This window comes from Trichechus manatus, unplaced genomic scaffold (genome assembly GCF_000243295.1).
Source record: "Trichechus manatus latirostris isolate Lorelei unplaced genomic scaffold, TriManLat1.0 scaffold00052, whole genome shotgun sequence".
Taxonomy (NCBI): Eukaryota; Metazoa; Chordata; class Mammalia; order Sirenia; family Trichechidae; genus Trichechus; species Trichechus manatus.
The window spans coordinates 17059637-17079553 of NW_004443988.1; the positions used below are offsets into that span (position 1 = coordinate 17059637).

Sequence of the window (19917 nt, forward strand, 5' to 3'; positions counted from 1 at the left end):
AACATGAGAAACTATCTGTTCTGTAAGCCTTCACCTGAAGTACAATAAAATATAAATAAATAAATAAATAAATAAAATAAAAACAATCATCCCAAGAGGGTTCCAGCTATAATCTACCACAACCACACTGCATGGCTCTGAGAAAATGACATACTAGAGAGACTATTACCTGCCAGAGGCTGCATACCCAAAACCTCCTTTAACACACAGATAATGAAAGTCGTTGTACGCCTGTGCTGACAAGGCAGTTGACACAACATAACTTTATCCCTATATCTACAAAGTGGTGACCCTGATGAGAAAACCAAGTAAAACTGTCCCTTAGAATCGCATACTTGGTAACTAGCGTAATTTTTTTAAATTTTTATTTTACATGCATAGCAATACTAGACACTATACACTACAAAAGTATGTGACCTACTAAAATCTGTGGACTGGAAAATTACTTCTCCCTTTAGTGACCTCATGTGATGTTTTGGTGTGGCAAAGCAAGAATTTAACTACACGATTCTATCTGGGCAAATATTATGGCATTATTTCTGGAAAACTGTATCCCTCATCCTAAACAACTAAAGCAAACTCATATCTATAGTAAAAGGTTAAACACTGCATGTTATCTAAAAAATACTTATTATTAGCTATTAGTTGACAAACATCCTCTTATCTTTTTTGTTTTTCTTTTTATAACTATACACTTTGAAAACATGGAAGAATAAATGATTTTTTCATATGGCATCATTGTAGACTGAACAATTTTCTAGCTAATAACAGGTCATTTCAATAAGAAAAAGAAATTAACAGAAAATTTAACATCTGTCATGAAAATAACTCTGAAATGTATTATCTTCTTCCTAACTTCCTTAATTTCTTATGTATAGGCTTTTTTTCCCAAGGGTCTATTTCTAAGCCAGTTGTTGAAAAACTCAGAATGTGTTTTCCCTCTTGAAGTATGCCATAATCAGAGGCTGGGTCCTCCGGCCATCTTATAGATCTAAGGTTCCGGTTTAAGGTCACACAGCTCAGACTACCTGAGCTGGAACTGGAAAGAAGCAGCGAAAACAGACTCACATGGATCCTACATTCTACCCACTCACTGGTCCAAGAGTTCAGTCCCCTTGAACTAGAGGCCCCAAGCTGCTTCTGAGATTTCCTTAGTTCTGTAACTTACCATGGTTATAACACCTCTAAATATTCTTCCTGGAGTCTGGCAGTACCTGGAGGAGAAAGCCCAGCTCTCCGGCAAAAGCCATCGGAAGTGCTCTGGCAGCTGCCCATGGCCTGCACAGCACTAAGCAAGAGCTTCCTGAACATGGGAAATGATTTCAGCATTTGTTGGCAACTGTCTTCTTAGGAGCACCAGAAAGACTGCCCTGAGCATGATACAGTCTCTGCCTCTACTCCTTCCCTGTTAGCTGCCACTTCTGCTATCAGAGTGCCTGCCACTAACAGCCTCTCCACTAGTAATTTGCTGTAATCTAAGAAATCAGATGACCAGAGTTGTTACAACTGTGTGTAAATTAAGAGCCTAGCTCTGAGAGATAGACAAAGACCCTTTTCTTCAGGAGAGCAAGTAGCAGGCTTCCTAGCAGCCATTTTCTTTCTTCTCAAAGCTTTTCTTATCTACTCTCCTGCCTGACAGTCTCAAAAAGCTGACCTCCGTCTGCAAGGGGTGTTACTGTTGTACAGTGTACTGGAGAAAACGCTAGAATGAAAGAAGGAAATACACGTTCAAGTCCAGGTGCCAACACCTAGCCTAGGGAACCTGAGATTCATAAAACCTTTCTGTGTTCCATTTCCTCACTAGTATGATACTCATCCTGCTTACCACACAGGACGATGAGGTATAATGGATTAAAAATTAAAAGCTGTCATGGAAGCTCCACAGACACATCCAAACTCTCTGAGGGACTGAATTGCTGGGCAGAGGGCTGTGGGGACCATGGTCTCGGGAAACATCTACCTCAACTGGCATAACACAGTTTATAAAGACGATGTTCTACATTCTACCTTGGTGAATAGCATCTGGGGTCTTAAAAGCCTGTGAGCAGCCATCTAAGATACTCCACTGGTCTCATCCCTTCGCGAGCAAGGGAGAATGAAGAGAACAGGATACAAGGAAAAGATTAGTCCAAAGGACTAATGGACCACAGCTACCAAGGCCTCCACCACAGTGAGTCCAGTACAGCTAGAAGGTGCCCAGCTACCACCACTGACTGCTCTGAACGGGATCACAACAGAGGGTTCTGTAGAACAAAATTCTAACACACACACAAAAAAAGACCAGATTTACTGGCGTAAAGGAGACTGGAGAAACCCAGAGAGTATGGCCCCCAGACACCGTTTTAGCTCAGTCTTAAATTCACTTCCGAGGTTCACCGTTCAGCCGGGGATTGGACAGCCCCATAAAACCAAATGGGACTAATGAGACACAGCAGTCCAGGGACAAAGGCTAGAAGGCAGAAAGGGACAGGAAAGCTGGTGATAGGGAACCCAAGGTTGAGTAAGGATAGTGTTGATGTGTTGTGAAGTTGTTAACCATTCTCATAGGGCAACATGTGTACTAACTGTTTAATGAGAAACCATTTTGTTCTGTAAACCTTCATCTAAAGTGAGAATAGCAGCACAACTGGAAGAGCGCAGTCGATGTCGCTAAACTGTGCATGTAGAAATTTTTGAAATGGTGTATCTTTGGCTATGTATATTTTCACCAAAAAAAAAAAAACGTCGAGAAGGGAGAGGGTTGACATGTCATGGGGTTGTTAACCAATGTCATAAAACAATATGTATACTACTGTTTCATGAGAAACTATTTGTTCTGTAAACCTTCACCTGAAGTACAATTTAAAAAAAAAAGAGAGAGAAGGAAAAAAAAATTAAAAGCTGACTTAAGAATGTCTTATAAAATTAATTATGTTTAAAAAGCACTAACATCAGTCTCTGGGGTCTACAAACTATGACCCATAGGCCAAATCTAAGCTGCTGCCTATTTTTGTAAATAAAGTTTTACCGGACACAGCCTCACCTACTCCTTTAGGTATTGTCTATGACTTCTTTTGTGCTACATTGGCAGAGTTCAATATTTACAGCAGAGACTGTATGGCCCACAAAACTGAAAATATTTACTATCCTGTCCATTACAGGGAAAATATTTTGGAACTATCTTATCTAGAAATGTTTTATTTTAAAGCAAATAACTAGATTTCACTTCCCAACAAAAATCCAATTCCTTAATATGGCATGTTTTACAACACAGTCCAAATGCTTAACAGAAGACATTCAATAACACTAGTTATATTAATAACTGCTCAGTGGTGCCATGCACACAGGGCTGGTGCAATACCCTAGATATGCCACTTACTGTATTTAAACCTGCTGCTGTCCAGTGGATTTCGACTCATAGTGACCCTACAGGACAGAGTAGAATTGCAACATAGGGTTTCCAAGGAACAGCTGGTGGATTCAAACTGCCGACACTTTAGGTTATATTAGTAACACAGAAGAAAGGCATTCACAACAATTCTGCTATGTAAATCCATTACTGTGAACAGGAAAAAAAAAAAAAACCAAACCTGTTCCCGTTGAGTCGATTTCGACTCACAGCAAACCTGTAGGACAGAAGAGAACCGTCCCATAGGGTTTCCAAGGTTGTAAAACTTTACCAGAGCAGACTGCCACATCTTTCTACTGCACAGTGGCTGGTGGGTTCAAACTGACAATTTTTCAGTTAGCAGCAGAGCACTTAACCACTGTGCCACCAGGATTCATCATGAACAGGAATGTCCTTAGAATTATTTTATTATTAAAAGAATAATTAGCTCAGAGTTGAGATTTATTTCTGGTGTGTGTGTGGGGGGGGTACAGGTGGAATCAGTAGTACATTATTCCTATTGTGTATCACCATGATGAGGGTGACAAACTTCCCAGAGTTTTCTGTGCCAAACATGCTGTGGGAGCTCAAATGTTAATCAAATTGACATCTCCAATTTTTTCTCTTCCTATATCAGACCTAGGAAACCCTGGTGGCATAGTGGTTAAGAGCTATGGCTGCTAACCAAAAGTTTAGCAGTTTGAATCTACCAGGCACTCTTTGGAAACTCTATAGGGCAGTTCTACTCTGTCCTACAGGGTCACTATTAGTCGGAATCCACTCGACGGCAATGGGTTTGGTTTTTTACTTTGTTAAAATCAGACCTAAACATCCTAGGACAACTGGCAAATCAATACGCAAAACCGGATGACCTCCTCACGCCCACCCTAGCAGTGCTGCATATTCAGCCAGAAGACGAGGGCCCTCAGTGTTACACAAATATTCCTCCACTTCAGTTGTTTGCTCTGCAATGAGATGAGCATGCCCACCTATGACACCAGACTTTCCCCTGGCACGCACCTGACTGCCCACCTGTCACAAAAAGAAACAGCCATTACGATTTTAAGATAAAATGGGCATGGAAATAGGTGGCTCTAGAATATACTTGCACAATCTACCAAATAAACAACAACAGAAACCTATTGCCACTGAGTCAATTCCAACTCATAGTGATCCTGTAGGACACAGAAGAACTGTCCCATAGTTTTCAAGGATGTAATCTTTATGGAAGCTGACTGCCACATCTTTCTCCCTAGGAGCAGCTGGTGGATTCCAACCACCAACCTATCGGTTAGTAGCCCAGTGCTTAACCACCGTGCCACCAGGGTTCCTTAAAGCAAGAATAGGCTATATAATAAAGTGTGAACAACTGAAGAGGTCTCACAGCCTGTCCTCCACACCTGGGGGAGGGTGGCACAGGGACTGACCCTGCAACCCATGCAACTTTCCACCAAGGCAGACTTTGGGCAAAGTTGAGAATTATTTTTAGCTTCAAGCCCATTCCCCTCCCTCATCTTTCAAGGTCCCTTTCCCCCAACTCCCTATCCCACTGACAACTCCTATTTTCTCTCTAGGGACTCTGGAGTTACTCTAGTGCTGAAATATCTGACAGTGTAAATTTACTCCACCTTCATATATTCATAGGCGGTAGAGTACTGGGGGAAACATGGAGCAAAAATTAGGTCTGTTACCCATGAAACTGAGTTTGAACACTATGGGGAGAATACCCAAATCCCAATGCCATTGAGTCGATTCTGACTCATAGCAACCCTACAGGACACAGCAGAATTGCCCCATAGGGTTTCTAAGGAGTGGCTGGTGGATTCAAACTGTCAACCCTTTGGTTAGCAGCCAAATGCTTAACCTCTGTGCTACCAGGGCTCTATGGGGAACATAGCCATAAAAAAAAGCTAAAGGGCAGAGGCCTGTAAAAAACTAAAAGGAGTTGAAAAGGCACAGACCTACACCTGAGGAGATGAGATATGCTCAGTGAGCTCCAGAAACCATAGGAGAGACTTAGAGGAGAAAGTAAGTACTACAGTTGGGAAACCACTATTTAAGAGCCACCACAATTGGCAATGTTAAGGTGAACTCATTTGTCTTCAATCTACTGAGGCCCAAGAACATTTGGGTTAGTTCATTCATTCACACATTCATGCAGTCATTCACTCATGGGCCAGGCACATCAGTGAACTGGCATATTCCATATACTCAGAAAGCTCTTTTCAGCCTAACTGTTCTGTTCTTAGATGGTATTTTTTTCCTAATTCCATGAAAATGAAGATCTGATCCCAGATTTTTCCACCTTTATAGGAAAAAGATGAAACCGAAATTAAGTACAGTAAACATGATGAAAGCATCTTAGCCAGCTGAAATTCAGCTAGGAAAGAAAAAATTGTTTAGTTCATTAAATTTTAAGCTAAATTGGAATCACAGAGGTTAAAAGAAAAATCACAACTAAGCCAATACCAGACACAAGACTAAAAAGGAACAACTTAAATTTATTCAAAAGAAATGAGTGTGGTGAGGAATGCTGGGCCCTCAGACAACTATACAGGGTGTTCTGGGACTCCAAGGAGATGGCTAGTGAAATGGTGCTTGTCAAAAGTAAAGACAGACATCACACATGTAAAGGCACTGATATAATTATTAGTAATATTATCACCAATTATAATCTCCATCTTAGGTTTAGGAGACGTTGTTTATAAGCTAATAATATAGATAACTAAGGGATAAACAGCCTCATTTGGAACAAATATTCTATAGATTAATTTGGCACCAAATGTGTATATTATTTTACAAACCAATTCTGTAACAAACTTTGTATAGGAAGCTACATAAATAACCAATGATTGGAGACTCTTGAATTAAATTATGTTGTGTCCATAATGGCCACTATACAGATTTTTGTCCATTTTACAACCCACTCCAACCTTTCTCCACCCTTCCTATCCTGCTTTGTGGATAGAGAGACTGACAACAAGAAATAGCCTCTTGTCCTCTGACTTGCAATTGAAATCTTTGTTGTTGTCAGGTGCCATCAACTCGGTTCTGACTCACAGCAACCCTACGTACAACAGAACAAAACATTGCCCGGTCCTGCGCAACCCTCATAATCATTGCTATGTTTGAGCCCATTGTTGCAGCCATTGTGTCAATCCATCTCATTGAGGGTCTTCTTTTTCAATGACCTTCTACTTTATCATGCATGATGTACTTCTCCAGGAACTGTTCCCTCCTGAAGCATGTCCAAAGTATGCGAGACATAGTCACACCATCCTTGCTTCTAAGAAGCATTCTGGTTGTACTTCTTCCAGGACAGATTTGTTTGTTCTTTTGGCAGTCCATGGTATATTCAGTATTCTTCGCCAACACCACAATTCAAATGAATCGATTCTTCTTCGGTCTTCCTTATTCATTGTCCAGCTTTCGCATGCATATGAGGCTATTGAAAAAACCATGGCTTGGGTAAGGCGTACCTTAGTCTTCAAGGTGGTATCTCTGCTTTTTAACACTTTAAAGAGATCTTTTGTAGCAAACTTGCCCAATGCAATGTGTCATTTGATTTCTTGACCGCTGCTTCCATGGGTGTTGACTGTGGATCCAAGTAAAATGAAATCTTTGACAACTTCAATCTTGTCTCCGTTTATCACGATGTTGCTTATTGGTGCAGTTGTGAGGATTTTTGTTTTCTTTATGTTGAGGTGTAACCTTTACTAAAAGCTGTGGTCTTTGATCTTCATCAGTAAGTGCTTCAAGTCCTCTTCACTTTCAGCAAGCAATGTTGTGTCACCTGCAAAACTCAGGTTGTTAATGAGTCTTCCTTCAATCCTGTTGCCCAGTTCTTCTTCATATAGCCCAGCTTCTCAGATTATTTGCTCAGCATACAGATTGAATAAGTATAGTGAAAGGATACAACCCTGATGCACACCTTTCTTGACTTTAAACCACACAGTATCTCCTTGTTCTGTTCAAACGACTGCCTCTTGATCTATGTACACGTTCCTCATGAACACAATTAAGTGTTGTGGAATTCCCATTCTTCGGAATGTTATCCATAATTTGTTATGATCCACACAGTCGAATGCCTTTGCACAGTCAATAAAATACAGATAAACATCTTTCTGGTGTTCTTTATTTTCAACCAGGATTCATCTGGCATTGGCAATGATACCCCTAGTTTCACATCCTCTTCTGAATTCGGCTTGAACTTGTGGCAGGTCCCTGTCGATGTACTACTGCAGCCACTTTTGAATGATCTTCAGCAAAATTTTACTTTCACGTGATATTAATGATATTGCTCAATAATTTCTTTATCCAGTTGGATCACCTTTCTTGGGAATAGGCATAAATATGGATCTCTTTCAGTTGGTTGGCCAGGTAGCAGCCTTCCAAATTTCTTGGCATAGATGACTGAGCACTTCCAGCACTGCATCTGTTTGCTGAAACATCTCAACTGGTATTCTGTCAATTCCTGGAGCCTTGTTTTTCGCCAGTGCCTTCAGTGCAGCTTGCACTTCTTCCTTCAGTACCATTGGTTCCTGATCATATGCTACCTCTTGAAATGGTTGAACGTCCACCAGTTCTTTTTGGTATAGTGACTCTGTGTATTCTTTCCATCTGCTTTTGATGCTTCCTGCGTTGTTTAATATTTTCCCTGTAGAATCCTTCAATATTGCAACTCGAGGCAAAGAACAATGTCATCCTTCATACTGACTCCATAACTTATCAGCTGTGAACCGTTGGCTCCATAATTTATTAGCTGTGCAGTCTTGAACATTTACTTGACCTCTCAGAGCAAGGAATGGGTGAGGCTGTGTCCAACAAAACTTTATTAACAAAAATAGGCAGTAGTTTAGATTTGGCCTATAGGTCATAGTTTGTAGATCTCAGAGACTGATGTTAGTTCTTTTTAAAGATCATTATTTTTATAATAAATCATTCTTAAATCTCAGAGCTGAAGATTCCTTATCAATAAAATAGAGAGTTAATATGTCTCCTGTCTACCTACCCCAGAAGTTGTGAGAAACTAATGAGGAATGAACATAAACGCATGTCAAAGTTGTAAAGCAAGGTACAAATGTAAGGCAGAATTACATTGTATTCTGTTGTTGTTGTTGGGTGACATCGAATTGATTCCAACTTCTATACTCCAGTATATTTGCCATCAACATTAACTCACGAAAGTCAAATACAAAGAAAATGGTAATTATATTAGTGAAGTATGGCTATAAATTATTCAATCTGTTAAAAAATACTCAGCATAAAACTACCACTGATTAATCAATAAAAATTCATGTAATAGTTCCGCTGAAATGTGCCCTCAAGCGAACTCCCCTGACTCACATTAATTACTCTCCGTTATTTGCTATGTTCCCAGCATTTGCCTGATATGTGTTAGTCTCATATCTTTAGTTACTTAGTAAAACTTTTTGTAAAGCTTTAAAGTTCACACTACATACTCTCTACCCTATGACAGCAAAAGTTTAACTGAGCCACTCAGTTTTCAGTTTTGCTGACTCAACTTTTTGGAGTTTTGTAATTAATTATATTCCATTATTACTGATGATCAATTAGCTCAAAATGTTGCTGAGACGGTGAGTATGCTGAAGAAGGCAGAATTTAATGATAATTTGAGACTGGTAGGACACTAAATTTCTCTCTTGTTCATAATTAAAGTAGATAACTTACGTTTTTTATTTATAGCTTCCAGAAATATCCGTTCATTCCTGTGCACTGCCCTGTCAGCTAATCATCAGTTGGTCATGATCTGACTTATGCCATTGTGTTTTATTTTTCACACATGCCTTCAACTGAAGCCATTAAATGCAGCCCAACCAAAGACTAAAGCAAGTGAAATAGGCACTGTATCTTCTCTGAAACTTTCCACTCTGCCAAATGCTTTGATGTCATAAATATATAAAGGATGAAACGAAGTAAAATTTCAACTTACCTGTTTCAATTTCCCAGATGTAAACAGAGTCATCTGCACATCCAACAATTAAAAAATTCTCAGCAGGGTGCCATTTTATTCTCCTCACAGGGAAAATGTGCTTCCGGGCATGTAGGAGACAACTCTTCCCCTCAAGGTGTAGGAGAGCCACTGAATGGTCACTGCACACACAGCAAATTATCTGATCACCTCTTAGCTGTGGGCAAAAAAACAAAAACAAAATAAAACAAACAGCATTCTTGTGTAAGTAGGTAGTTAAATGCTTTCTCCATGATGAAATCTGACTTTTCACCTAGTAATATCAAACATCTCTGTTCAAACCCCCTTTTACAAAACAGCACCTCTGCTTTCTATAGCACTTCTCCACATAACACTCTACTGAGGAGCTTTAAATGCTGAGGAGCTTTAAACAACCTATCTGGAAGGTCAAGACACACAAGTAAATGGAGAATTCCAGATTGGATCTGGAATTACAAGATAAATGAAAGACTTGACCAGCAAATTCAGGCAGTGAGGCAGACATCGGAAATAATGCTGAATAAAAGAAACCCCAGAACTCATTTGTTGCCACAAAAAGAAGCTATTTGTAGGCATAAGCTTAGGCCTAAGAGTATCATGAGCTGATATTTTCCACTTAGAGTCCCAAAATGTGATTTGGTGCTGTTCCAAGAACTATACAGATCCTATTCAAACAGGAAACTCAATGCAGACACAATCTAAAAGAGGTAAGCATTAGAAAGCTTCAACTGAATGTATAGCCTCAAAGACACAAGGACCAAAAATAAGTTCACAGGAGGAAGATACTTTTAAAGTAGTCAGCATGTGGTTACCTTGAACACAGTTTAGGACAATGACTATTGGTGCTAGGTACTGCTAAGACTAATATGAGAGAAATTCACAGGGCAGCTCTGTGTCCCACCAGGAGAGACATCTATTACTCAGCTCATGACTTGGGGAGTGGGTTGCCATAGTATCTCTTCTACTCCCTGTTTCTTTTCTAACCACTTCACCATGTTGATGCTTCAGTTGTCACTAAGGCTCCAAGCCACAACTTCACCTGCTGTTTAAACCATCTGTTGAGGTTCCTGTTGAGACTCTTCCGGTACTAGTCAATAGCCTCTCTGTGTGGGGCACTGGAGAATATGTTATCTTTCCTAATTGTTTTTAAGGAGACTGCAGAAAAACTGAGAAAAATCACAAAATGACAGATGTGATAGATCTGGAGCCTAGACTTGTAAAATGGGTCAGTTATCATTGCCTTCTTAATCATACTATCTCTTAGAGAACCTACTCAACCCACAGCTTCTAGAATAAGCAGTCCAATGTGCTTCAGAGACCTTACACACACACACCCACACACCCACAAATCCTATGGCCCGAAGTGGACATACACTAGTGACCCATACTAGGTCAATCAGATTCTATTTCCTAGGAATTTGAAATTGTGAAGCTAAAAGAAGTCATAGAAAGAAGCAATAGAATGGAGCAATCACAGAGGAGCAGACACTTTTCGGATAGAGGTGGGGGGAAATCAAAGAATAACCTGAGTTTCTGAATTTGTAGTTCATGTTCTACTGGGCTCCTGCTGTAGTGCTTTGTCTCAGATGTCTGAAGAATTGCCTTCTATACTCTTTTAATAACTTCCCTTTTTATCTGACTTAGTTTAAATGGGTTTTGATCTTTATAGTTAAATCATCTATGACTGAGGAAGAAGTAAGAAGGGGTTGGGCAGGCAGGGAGGGCAGTGGAAACAGTGCCTTGTAGTGCCTAGTCCAGGTCATAAGGGGAGTTGACTTAGATTAGTGTCCCAGAGCATGGCGAAAAAAAGTGATAAAAGGAAAAGAAAAAAAGAGGAATCTCAGGAATAAAGAACATATAAAAGTATCCCAAATCATCTCATTCAATTTTTTTTTTTAAAGTCACTTAGCCTTGTTTTACTGTTTTGTTTAACATCTGTATTGCAGAAATGATGTCTTTGTTATGTCATACTGCAAAACCATGGCTTAAATTTTTCTGAGTTGACTTTGGAGCCAATCTTTTATAATACTACTATGAAGAAATAATTTTTGCAAGCCAATTAACTAACTTATATACCCACTTTACATGTGTTAACTATGTGCCTTTATTACAAAGGAAACTCAAGAGTTGGTCATTCATAATTTAACAAAGATATCAGCTCTACTTGGCATTGAATTCAACATTTCATGGGAAAATTATATCCAAAAGTATTTCATTTTTCCCAGTACAATGTAGATGCTCATAAATTTGTTACTGGTCGCTATTTGTTAAATAAATTAATAAGCAAATAGAAATCCATTTAACAAAAGAAAATTTAAGTATTTATCAATATTGTTAGAAGAGGAAATGGTGAAGTCAAAAGCTAATTTTTGATTTACAGAGTTGATATTATTTGAATTCTTTTTATATTGAGTATTATTTTTATAATAAAAAGAAAATAGACACTTTCATTAAAAATGAAGATACAGAACCAGAAAAAGAAAAAAATGTAAAGTACTTAAAGAAAAATAATTAAGTGGCCTTTGTAAAGCCAAGAACTGACAAAATCTCTACTTTGGTACCAAATTATTTGTGTAACAGATATTGTAACAGACTGCATATGGAGATTAGCAAGGAATTTATAAAAATCATCCAGTTGTCTCATATGTACATAGAGCATTTTCTTGTTGTGGCAATATGGGTTACTTTTTCTTCTGTTTTCTAAACTTTCTGTAATGTTATATAACTTTCAGATTGCTGTGTCATGTTTCACTCTTTGTCTTAACTTACTCTGAAATTTTCTGGTGACATCAAAAGACTTGTTACTGAACCAGCTTCCAAAAAGAATTTATGCAAAATCTGTTCAGTAAAGATATCCCACAAGATGACACACGAGTCCCGGTCCCCAGACAACATCCAACTTTGGTCTAATTTTGACGAGAGACCATGTGGATACAGTAATGAAGTAACACTTTGGTAATGGCCTTTAAGAACTTTATGAGAGAGGGAATCTGAAAATAAGAAACATCAAGTAATTTTAAAAAAGTTATTTTTATTCCAGAAATAGCTTTGAGATTTCCTTTTATAAAATTTTAAAGTAAAAAAAGAAAAAAACCTTCAAATAATCATAGTTATACACTTGACTAAGAAAATGACAACTTTTGGAGCACTATAAAAGCCAAATGCTTCATCATAAGCTGGATCATGTTATTGATGTAGTTCTAAAGGTGGTTGTTTAAAGTCTATTAATTCTTTAAGAAATCCAATTCCAGTGCCACAAAACAGCAAACAGTGTTGTAAAACAGCGAACAATTCATATATTTTGCTGCCACGAATATAAGCTCAGAATATTACTGCTATCCTTTAAATTAGCATGACCAAGTCTAGTATAAAAGAAAAGTAAAGTTTCACAGAAAGTTTTTGCTTTGAAAGTTGTTAAAGATTACCTAGTTTCATCCCTTGGTTTTACAGATAAGTATCTGAAGGCTCACGGAGGTTAAGTGACTTCTACCCAAGTGTAAAAAAGCACAGCATAATGTTTAAGAGCACAGCTTTGCTGTTACAGAAACGTGGCTTTGTTTTTGTGGTTCTGTCACTTACTAAGTGTGTCACTACAAGCGAGTTGCTTTAAACACAGGTACTGAATCTGAAAAATTGGGATAGTAATAGTACTTACTTCACACAAGTCACTGTATGGAATAAATAACATCCATAATTTCCTTAGCTCTGTGCCAGGCACTTGGTAGGCACACAAGTATTGTATACCATAACTGTACTAGAACCTAGGTCTACTGACAGTTGGTTTATTACTCTTTCACTAACTACACTGCTTCTTCCTTTGCCATTAGTTTTACCTAAAAAAAAAAAAAAAAAAAAAAAAAAAAACTGGAGAGGGCTATAGACCTCTATAAATAAAAATGAATCTCAGAGCATCATTATTATACTTTAGTTACTTCCATTCCATCAGGCACATCTTCACTTTGTATCCCTTAGCAAACCATGAGGAATGCTAATTCATATACGAGAAGTCAAGTGTAGGTTTCTACTTGTTTTCTGGATATTAAGATGTATTAGGCTAGATAAAAAATGCTAAGGTATAAGCTTTCTCAATAACTTTTAACAGCAGCCATTTAGCTCTATATCAGTAAACTCCCTCTCCTTGGTTCATTGCCATTCACTCCCCTACTTCAATCAGTAAGTCAGTAACATTTAGTAAGCAGCCAAAGTAAGCTGAGAACAATAGTAGCGATTTTATTTTCAACTGAGATTTTGTATCTACCCCTTAAGGATCTTATAGTCTAATAGAAGCCACACAATACTTTTTACATATCCTAAAATCTCCATCACCTCTTCTATTTCCTTCCCCCTTACAGAACATAATTTACTGCATAATGATCTTTATTTAATAGATATTAGCTTGTGCAATGTACACAGATGTGTAAAGCCACATACATATGTCATTAACAAAGAAATACAAATTGAAACAGGAAGATACTCTTTTTCTCGTGATTGGTAAAGATTAAAATGTTTAATAGCACACAAAGTTGGCAAGTGTTTGGGGAAAATAGTATTCTCATAGGCTGATAGTGGCATGTATGTATATGGATGTAAGCTCTTTGGAGAACATTTTAGACCTATTTTCAAAATTAAAAATGCAATAAACTTTGATCCAGTAATTCTACTCTTGGGAATTAATGATAAAGATATAACTGCATATATGTGCAAAGATAGTCAATCATGTATTTTTATAGTAGTCAATGACTAGAAAAACCTAAATACCCATTAATAGAAAAATTAAAAATTTAAATTTTGATTATTATTACACATTTTAAATAAGCATATAAAGAATGTGCTCCAAGATATTAAGACTTTTTTTAAGGAAGTTTAGGTGAATGTGTAGACTATGCTCCTATTTATGTAATACAGTTAAAAGAATGCACACTGCTATACTGCTATGTGCTTGTATATGCATACGAAAATTTCAAGAAGGGTATATAGAAACTATTATTAGCAGTTGCCTTTAGTGAAGAAGACTGGATGATCAAAGAAGAAAAGAAACATTTCTCATTGTATAATCTGCTTGACTTTATTTAAAAAAACTTATATTTATGTTTTACTTTAAAATTAAAATGTGTACAAATTTATCAGCAAATGTTTAAGCCTCTGCAATCTTCTTTGGTACAGCTTGTTGAAGCTGAAGCTTAGATAAATCAAATAAATAGGGTCAAATAAAATTCAATGACCTTTTAATAAAGAACCACCTTCTAGGAGTCCTGCTTTGGCAGCAGTCAAAGCTTGTGTAATGAAAATTCTCCCATCTTCACAGCCACATATTAGTTTATCAAGACTTGGAACATACTCTGATGAAGTGACTATTGCAGTTCCAGCCCCATCTTTAAACCCAGAAAGATGGTCGATAATGCTCTGTGACATGGTATAATGCATATCAAAATTATCTTGAAGGGTCCAGGTGGTACTTATTGGTATCTCTAAAAACAGAAAACGAAAATTTAATTTAATTCAACATAGATACAGAAATTATCAAGTGCCATCCCTTAGAGACTCTTTTGCCATCCTAAGAGTGCGCTATAAGCATAAGAGTCCTCTTGCCACCCATTGTGTTCACTCAGAATTCGACTGTATTGGTCCTCTGTCCTTCAGAAACCCAGAATCGGTGTGTATTAGTTCATTCATCTTAGACTTAAGTCTCGTGAAAAAACTGAGAAATTCTTGCAGTGACGTGAAATGATAGACTAATATAATGAGTTTTCTATTTGTCTTAACATGTTAACAGGGAAAACTAAATATCTCTTAGTTGGTGAGGAAAGTAGAAGAAATTTACTCCTTAAGTGTTAAAAATTTGAATATCTCATAATCATACCAAGCCCCCAAGAGTACTGAATATCATTTTATATAGCTGACCACTCAAGCATTTGGCCTCAGGTAGGCTCAAAAAGTGAAAGAGGCTTGGCATCCAGGAATGAAGAAGACAAGTTACAGCCAACCTGCCTCTGTTTGAAAGGGATTCATTGACCTTCAGGAGACATGCCATAATAACTGTGACAACCTCAACCCCAAAGCCTAGACTAGCACCAAGAGTTGTCAGAGACTTCTATAGTTCTAGCTACAAACGAGGTTGGCTAGAAGCTTAATTCTGCTGCTGGAAGGTAGAACGGACATGCAGCAGTGAGCATGGTATGATTTTTTAACTTTAACATTGAAGTTGTAAAAAGAATCTTTTCTACATACCATACTAACTTCTAAGTCTATTTCTTGACTATTTTCTTATTAATATAGGTCTATTATGAACAATTTAGAAAGGAGGTAGGACAGGGACACTAAAAGTTATACCAGTAAACTTGTTAACAGAAATTTGTGCTTAGAAATTGAAGTATTGAGGAAAATGGGGATTCTGTTTCTGCTGTACCCCTAGACAATGATTCATAGAATGTTTTACTGATTTTGGAACAAGGGGGAAAGAGCCACCACAAAGTTCTTCAATCTGGGGTACACACTCTTCGCAATAATGTCTAATGATTTCAGTCTTGTCATTTAAGAAAAATTAAGCAAATGCTAAATCATCTGGACAATCACCAACTGTTTTAGTTCCACATTTATATTTGTGTTTGCAGTTACAAGAAGCTGTACTAATCCCAATAGAGAAATGGGTTGAAAAATGATTGCCGTTTTTGTTAGGTGCTGTCGAGTCAATATTGACTCATAGTGATCCCATGTGACAGAGCAGAACTGACCCATTGGGTTTTATTGGCTGTAATCTTTACAGGAGCAGATTGCCAGGTGTTTCTCCTGCGGAGCCACTGGGTCGGCTCCAACCACCAACCTTTCGGTTAGCAGTGGAGCGCTTAACTGTTTGCACCACCAGGACTCCTTGGAAAAGGGTACAGGGCACATACAAACATGACAATTCAAAAATATGAATATGGTGTATCAGCCTATCCCATATTTATATTGCCAGCATTCATTTCCTTCAATGAAATATCATTATGTTAAACTGATGTAAATTTGAACTATATTGATTGTGCTAGTACATAAAATCTATCAGAATCATGTTTATACTTATTTTTATATTTGTATATTTTAGGGAACATACTAAAAATAATTAAATTCATAGTGGTACACGAGAAAATTTTTCTCATTTGTAGCCATATTATGTAATTTAGGAGAACAGTAAATTCATTGCAAACTAATTCTCAGTAGACATGTGATTAGAAATGCAAACTGTCTTACCTCTAGGAGAACCATCAAACTTGGAAATGGGAACATCAGGGATGTGCCACAAAGTAATTCTTCCTGAGACTTCTCCAGAGAAAAGTACCTTATAAAAAGGTTCTTTCCTTTCATTCATGTAGCCCATAACAAAGGGAAGGCTCTGGTCAGAAACAAAGAGTTAACTTTTATGTAGGAAAAATATCTAACTATAAAGTAGAGATAGTCACTGTTTTTAAACAGAAAAACAAGATTTCATAGCTAAACAATTGTATCTTTTCAATTTATTTCCCACTGTTTCAAAAATTTCAACTAAATTAAATGAAATGATTTTTAGGACCAAAAATCTCTTTATAAAACAAGATGCAAAGTCATTAGCTAGACTTCAAACCATTGTTAAGAACATCTAACTATGTATGTATTATATGTACTGCTAGGCACTTTACACGTATTTGTTTCAATAATCCTGACAATAATCCTGTGAAGTTGGTATTATCGTTGTCTTCATTTTATAAATGAGTAAACCAAGTGTGAATAGGTTGATTTGTCCAAGGTGATATAGATAGCAAAATGTAGAGCTGGGGTTTGAGTCCATTAATTCTGACTTAAGAGCCCCTGTCTTAAGAGCCCCTGTCTTAATTCTGATTTAAGAGCCCCAAGTCCAGTAATTCTGACTTAAGAGCCCCTAAGTAGAGCAATTCTGACTCTACTGCCCACAAATGGAGCCTAACTTCTTTAAGGTCCATTTCCATTTTAAAGATGCATTACCACACTCTGGGGCCAAACTGCTTGGATTCAAATCCTTGGGGATTAATCTCTCTGAACATCAGTTTCAAGATGGGGTCATGGTAGGAACTGAAGTAAATGAGGTAGTCTGTGTGCTTGCCAATAAGGGCTCGGTAGAAGTTAGCTATGATCATTGTCATTGCCATTACTCTCAGTTGATGCACCCAAACATCATATCACCAAGCCTCAGGCTGTTTCTACCCCAGCTACTCTCACATCAGCAGTGTGGTCTTACTCCTCATACACAGGTTCTGGTAAAACCACTTCCTCATCTCAACAGCCAGGATCCCTGGCACACACCTCAGCAATCACCAGGTGTGATGCAAAGCTAGGGAGGCCCTCATAAAGCTGGCAAAGAAAGGAGAGCCCTCATTCCTGCTACTATAACTCCATCAACAGGTACGTTCCCAGCATCAAAAATTATAACTCTGGGAACACTGAGATTCCCAGTAGTTCCCTCTCTAGTTCATCTGAAAACACCCATATAGCCACTTACTCATATGAATTCTGCTTTTTCTCTGAAAATTAGGTCAGGTTAGTACTACAGGTTTACAGAGCATTTTTTAAAACTCTATATATCTATCAAACTCATTTCCCACCCCACCACCATGCCTTTATTTGCTCCTAACTGCAAGAGAGAATAAGAAGTCTTATAGTGAATACTGGTGATGTTTTTAATAAGAAAATAACATCTGACTTTTGTTTCCTGCATGGATAAAGGGCAAGGGCCTATAAAGATGGGTAAATCAACTTCTTTCAGTTTCATTTTATTCATATTTCACTAGCTTGCAGACATTTCCCACATTAAAGATACAGAAACAGCTGTGGTTGTCTAAGTATTATTGGTAGAAGACCTATAAATTTATGTCTATACATTTTGTGAAACAAAGCAAGATTAATATATTTTAAGTTGATTTTTTATTGGTGCACTTTCTCCTAGGGCAAAATGGAGCTATAAAGGAAGAAGGGGCAGGTCTTTAAAAAAATAACACAAAATATCTTTCTGAGTAAACCACAGGGCAGGTCTTTAAAAAAATAACTCAAAATATCTTTCTGAGTAAACCACACTACTGCTTTTGTGATCAAGAGCAACACACAGTTTTATTGACGCTCACAAATTATTTTAGAAATAATCCCTGATGTCATGGTTCTGAAGTGGACCTATGACCAGTGATGCTTGGAGTTCTAACTTTAGGCTAACAGCTCTCAATCAAGCTTTTGCAACAAAACCTCACAGACCTTTTAAAGGGACAATCACTGAACTATAGGATTTCCAACAGCTATGCTGCTTAATTATGCTGCTTAGAAGCAAGGATGGCGAGACTTCATCTTACATACTTTGGACATGTTACCAGGAGGGATCGGTCCCTGGAGAAGAACATCATGCTTGGTAAAGTAGACGGTCAGCAAGAAATGGACTGACACAATGGCTAAAAAAATGGGCTCAAGCATAACAACAATCATGAGGATGGTACAGGACTAGGCAGTGTTACGTTTTGTTGTACACAGGGTCACTATAAGTCGGAACCAACTCGATGGCACCTAACAACAACAACATGCTGCTTAATTAAGCAAACCATCATTCTGAAAAAAGCAGCATGCTTCTTTAGTTGATACATCAATAATCAAAACTCTTCCATTCTCCTGAAGTACCTTTTTGAATAATTATCTGATGACTAAGTCTAATAGATAACAAAAAAACAAAAAACTTTGGAACGCTACAGCTTACATTTTCAAGCTTCATAGAGTATCAAAAGATATAATTCAATCAAGTAACAAGCTCACATTTACATCCCCAGCTCCCTGTCAGGAATCATATTTGTTGTAACAAGAAATTTTACTTAGGGAGAGTTCCGGCAAAATGGCGCTCTAGGCAGAAGCACCACGCCGTCCCTCCACAGCAAAGATCCAAAAAAACTAAGCCGAACAGAGAACACAACAATCCCGAAACCCAAAAACATCAAATGAAGAGATAAAGAACTCAGCCAAACACCAAATGGAGTGAGAAAACTGACAGAGAACGGAGAGCAAGGAGAGATTCATGGAGAGGTTCCCTACCGGCTAACACAGCACAGATCCACCATCTTGGACTCCTATCAGAGACCAGCAAATGGGGCTACGAGAGAACAGCCTCACGGAGCATCCAGCGGGAGACAAAACAACCGGTAATTTGCAGTGTGCGCTTTCCCACCCCCCACCCCTCTTCGCCCCGGCTCGGCCTCCTCTGCTTCCTGCGGCCACGGTCTCTTGATTCCACACACCAAGCGGGCAGCTCTCTGGGTGCCATTTGTTGGCTGCTAGTGTTGCTTTTTTTTCCTGCTTCTTTTGATTTCTCACTTGTCTCTCGTCACCTCCCCCTCCTTTCACTCCAGTGCCTGGCTCCATGCGCCACCTTTGCTTCTTCCTGAGGGGCTGCAGAGCGCCGGCAATTTGTGATGTACGCTTTCCCACTCTCTACCCTTCTTCACCCACACTCAGCCTCCTCTGCTTCCCGTGGACACAGTCTCTTGTCCAGAAACACCAGCCCGCACTAGCTGGCTCTCTGAGTGCCATTTGTTGGCGGCTGGTGTTGCTCTTTTTTTTTTTT

At 38.2% G+C, this 19917-nt stretch overlaps 1 protein-coding gene across 1 annotated transcript in view; it reads right to left on the minus strand.

Annotated features, from left to right (window-relative positions):
- Window positions 1–19917, minus strand: part of WDR72 (WD repeat domain 72) — a 355433-nt gene that overhangs the window by 287088 nt on the left and 48428 nt on the right. The window contains exons 9-12 of the mRNA XM_004377681.3: window positions 16566–16710; window positions 14561–14806; window positions 12108–12328; window positions 9321–9516 (exon numbers count right to left, since the gene is read on the minus strand). Coding sequence (XP_004377738.1) covers window positions 9321–9516; window positions 12108–12328; window positions 14561–14806; window positions 16566–16710 — 808 coding nt within the window. The remainder of the gene's footprint in view (window positions 1–9320; window positions 9517–12107; window positions 12329–14560; window positions 14807–16565; window positions 16711–19917) is intronic.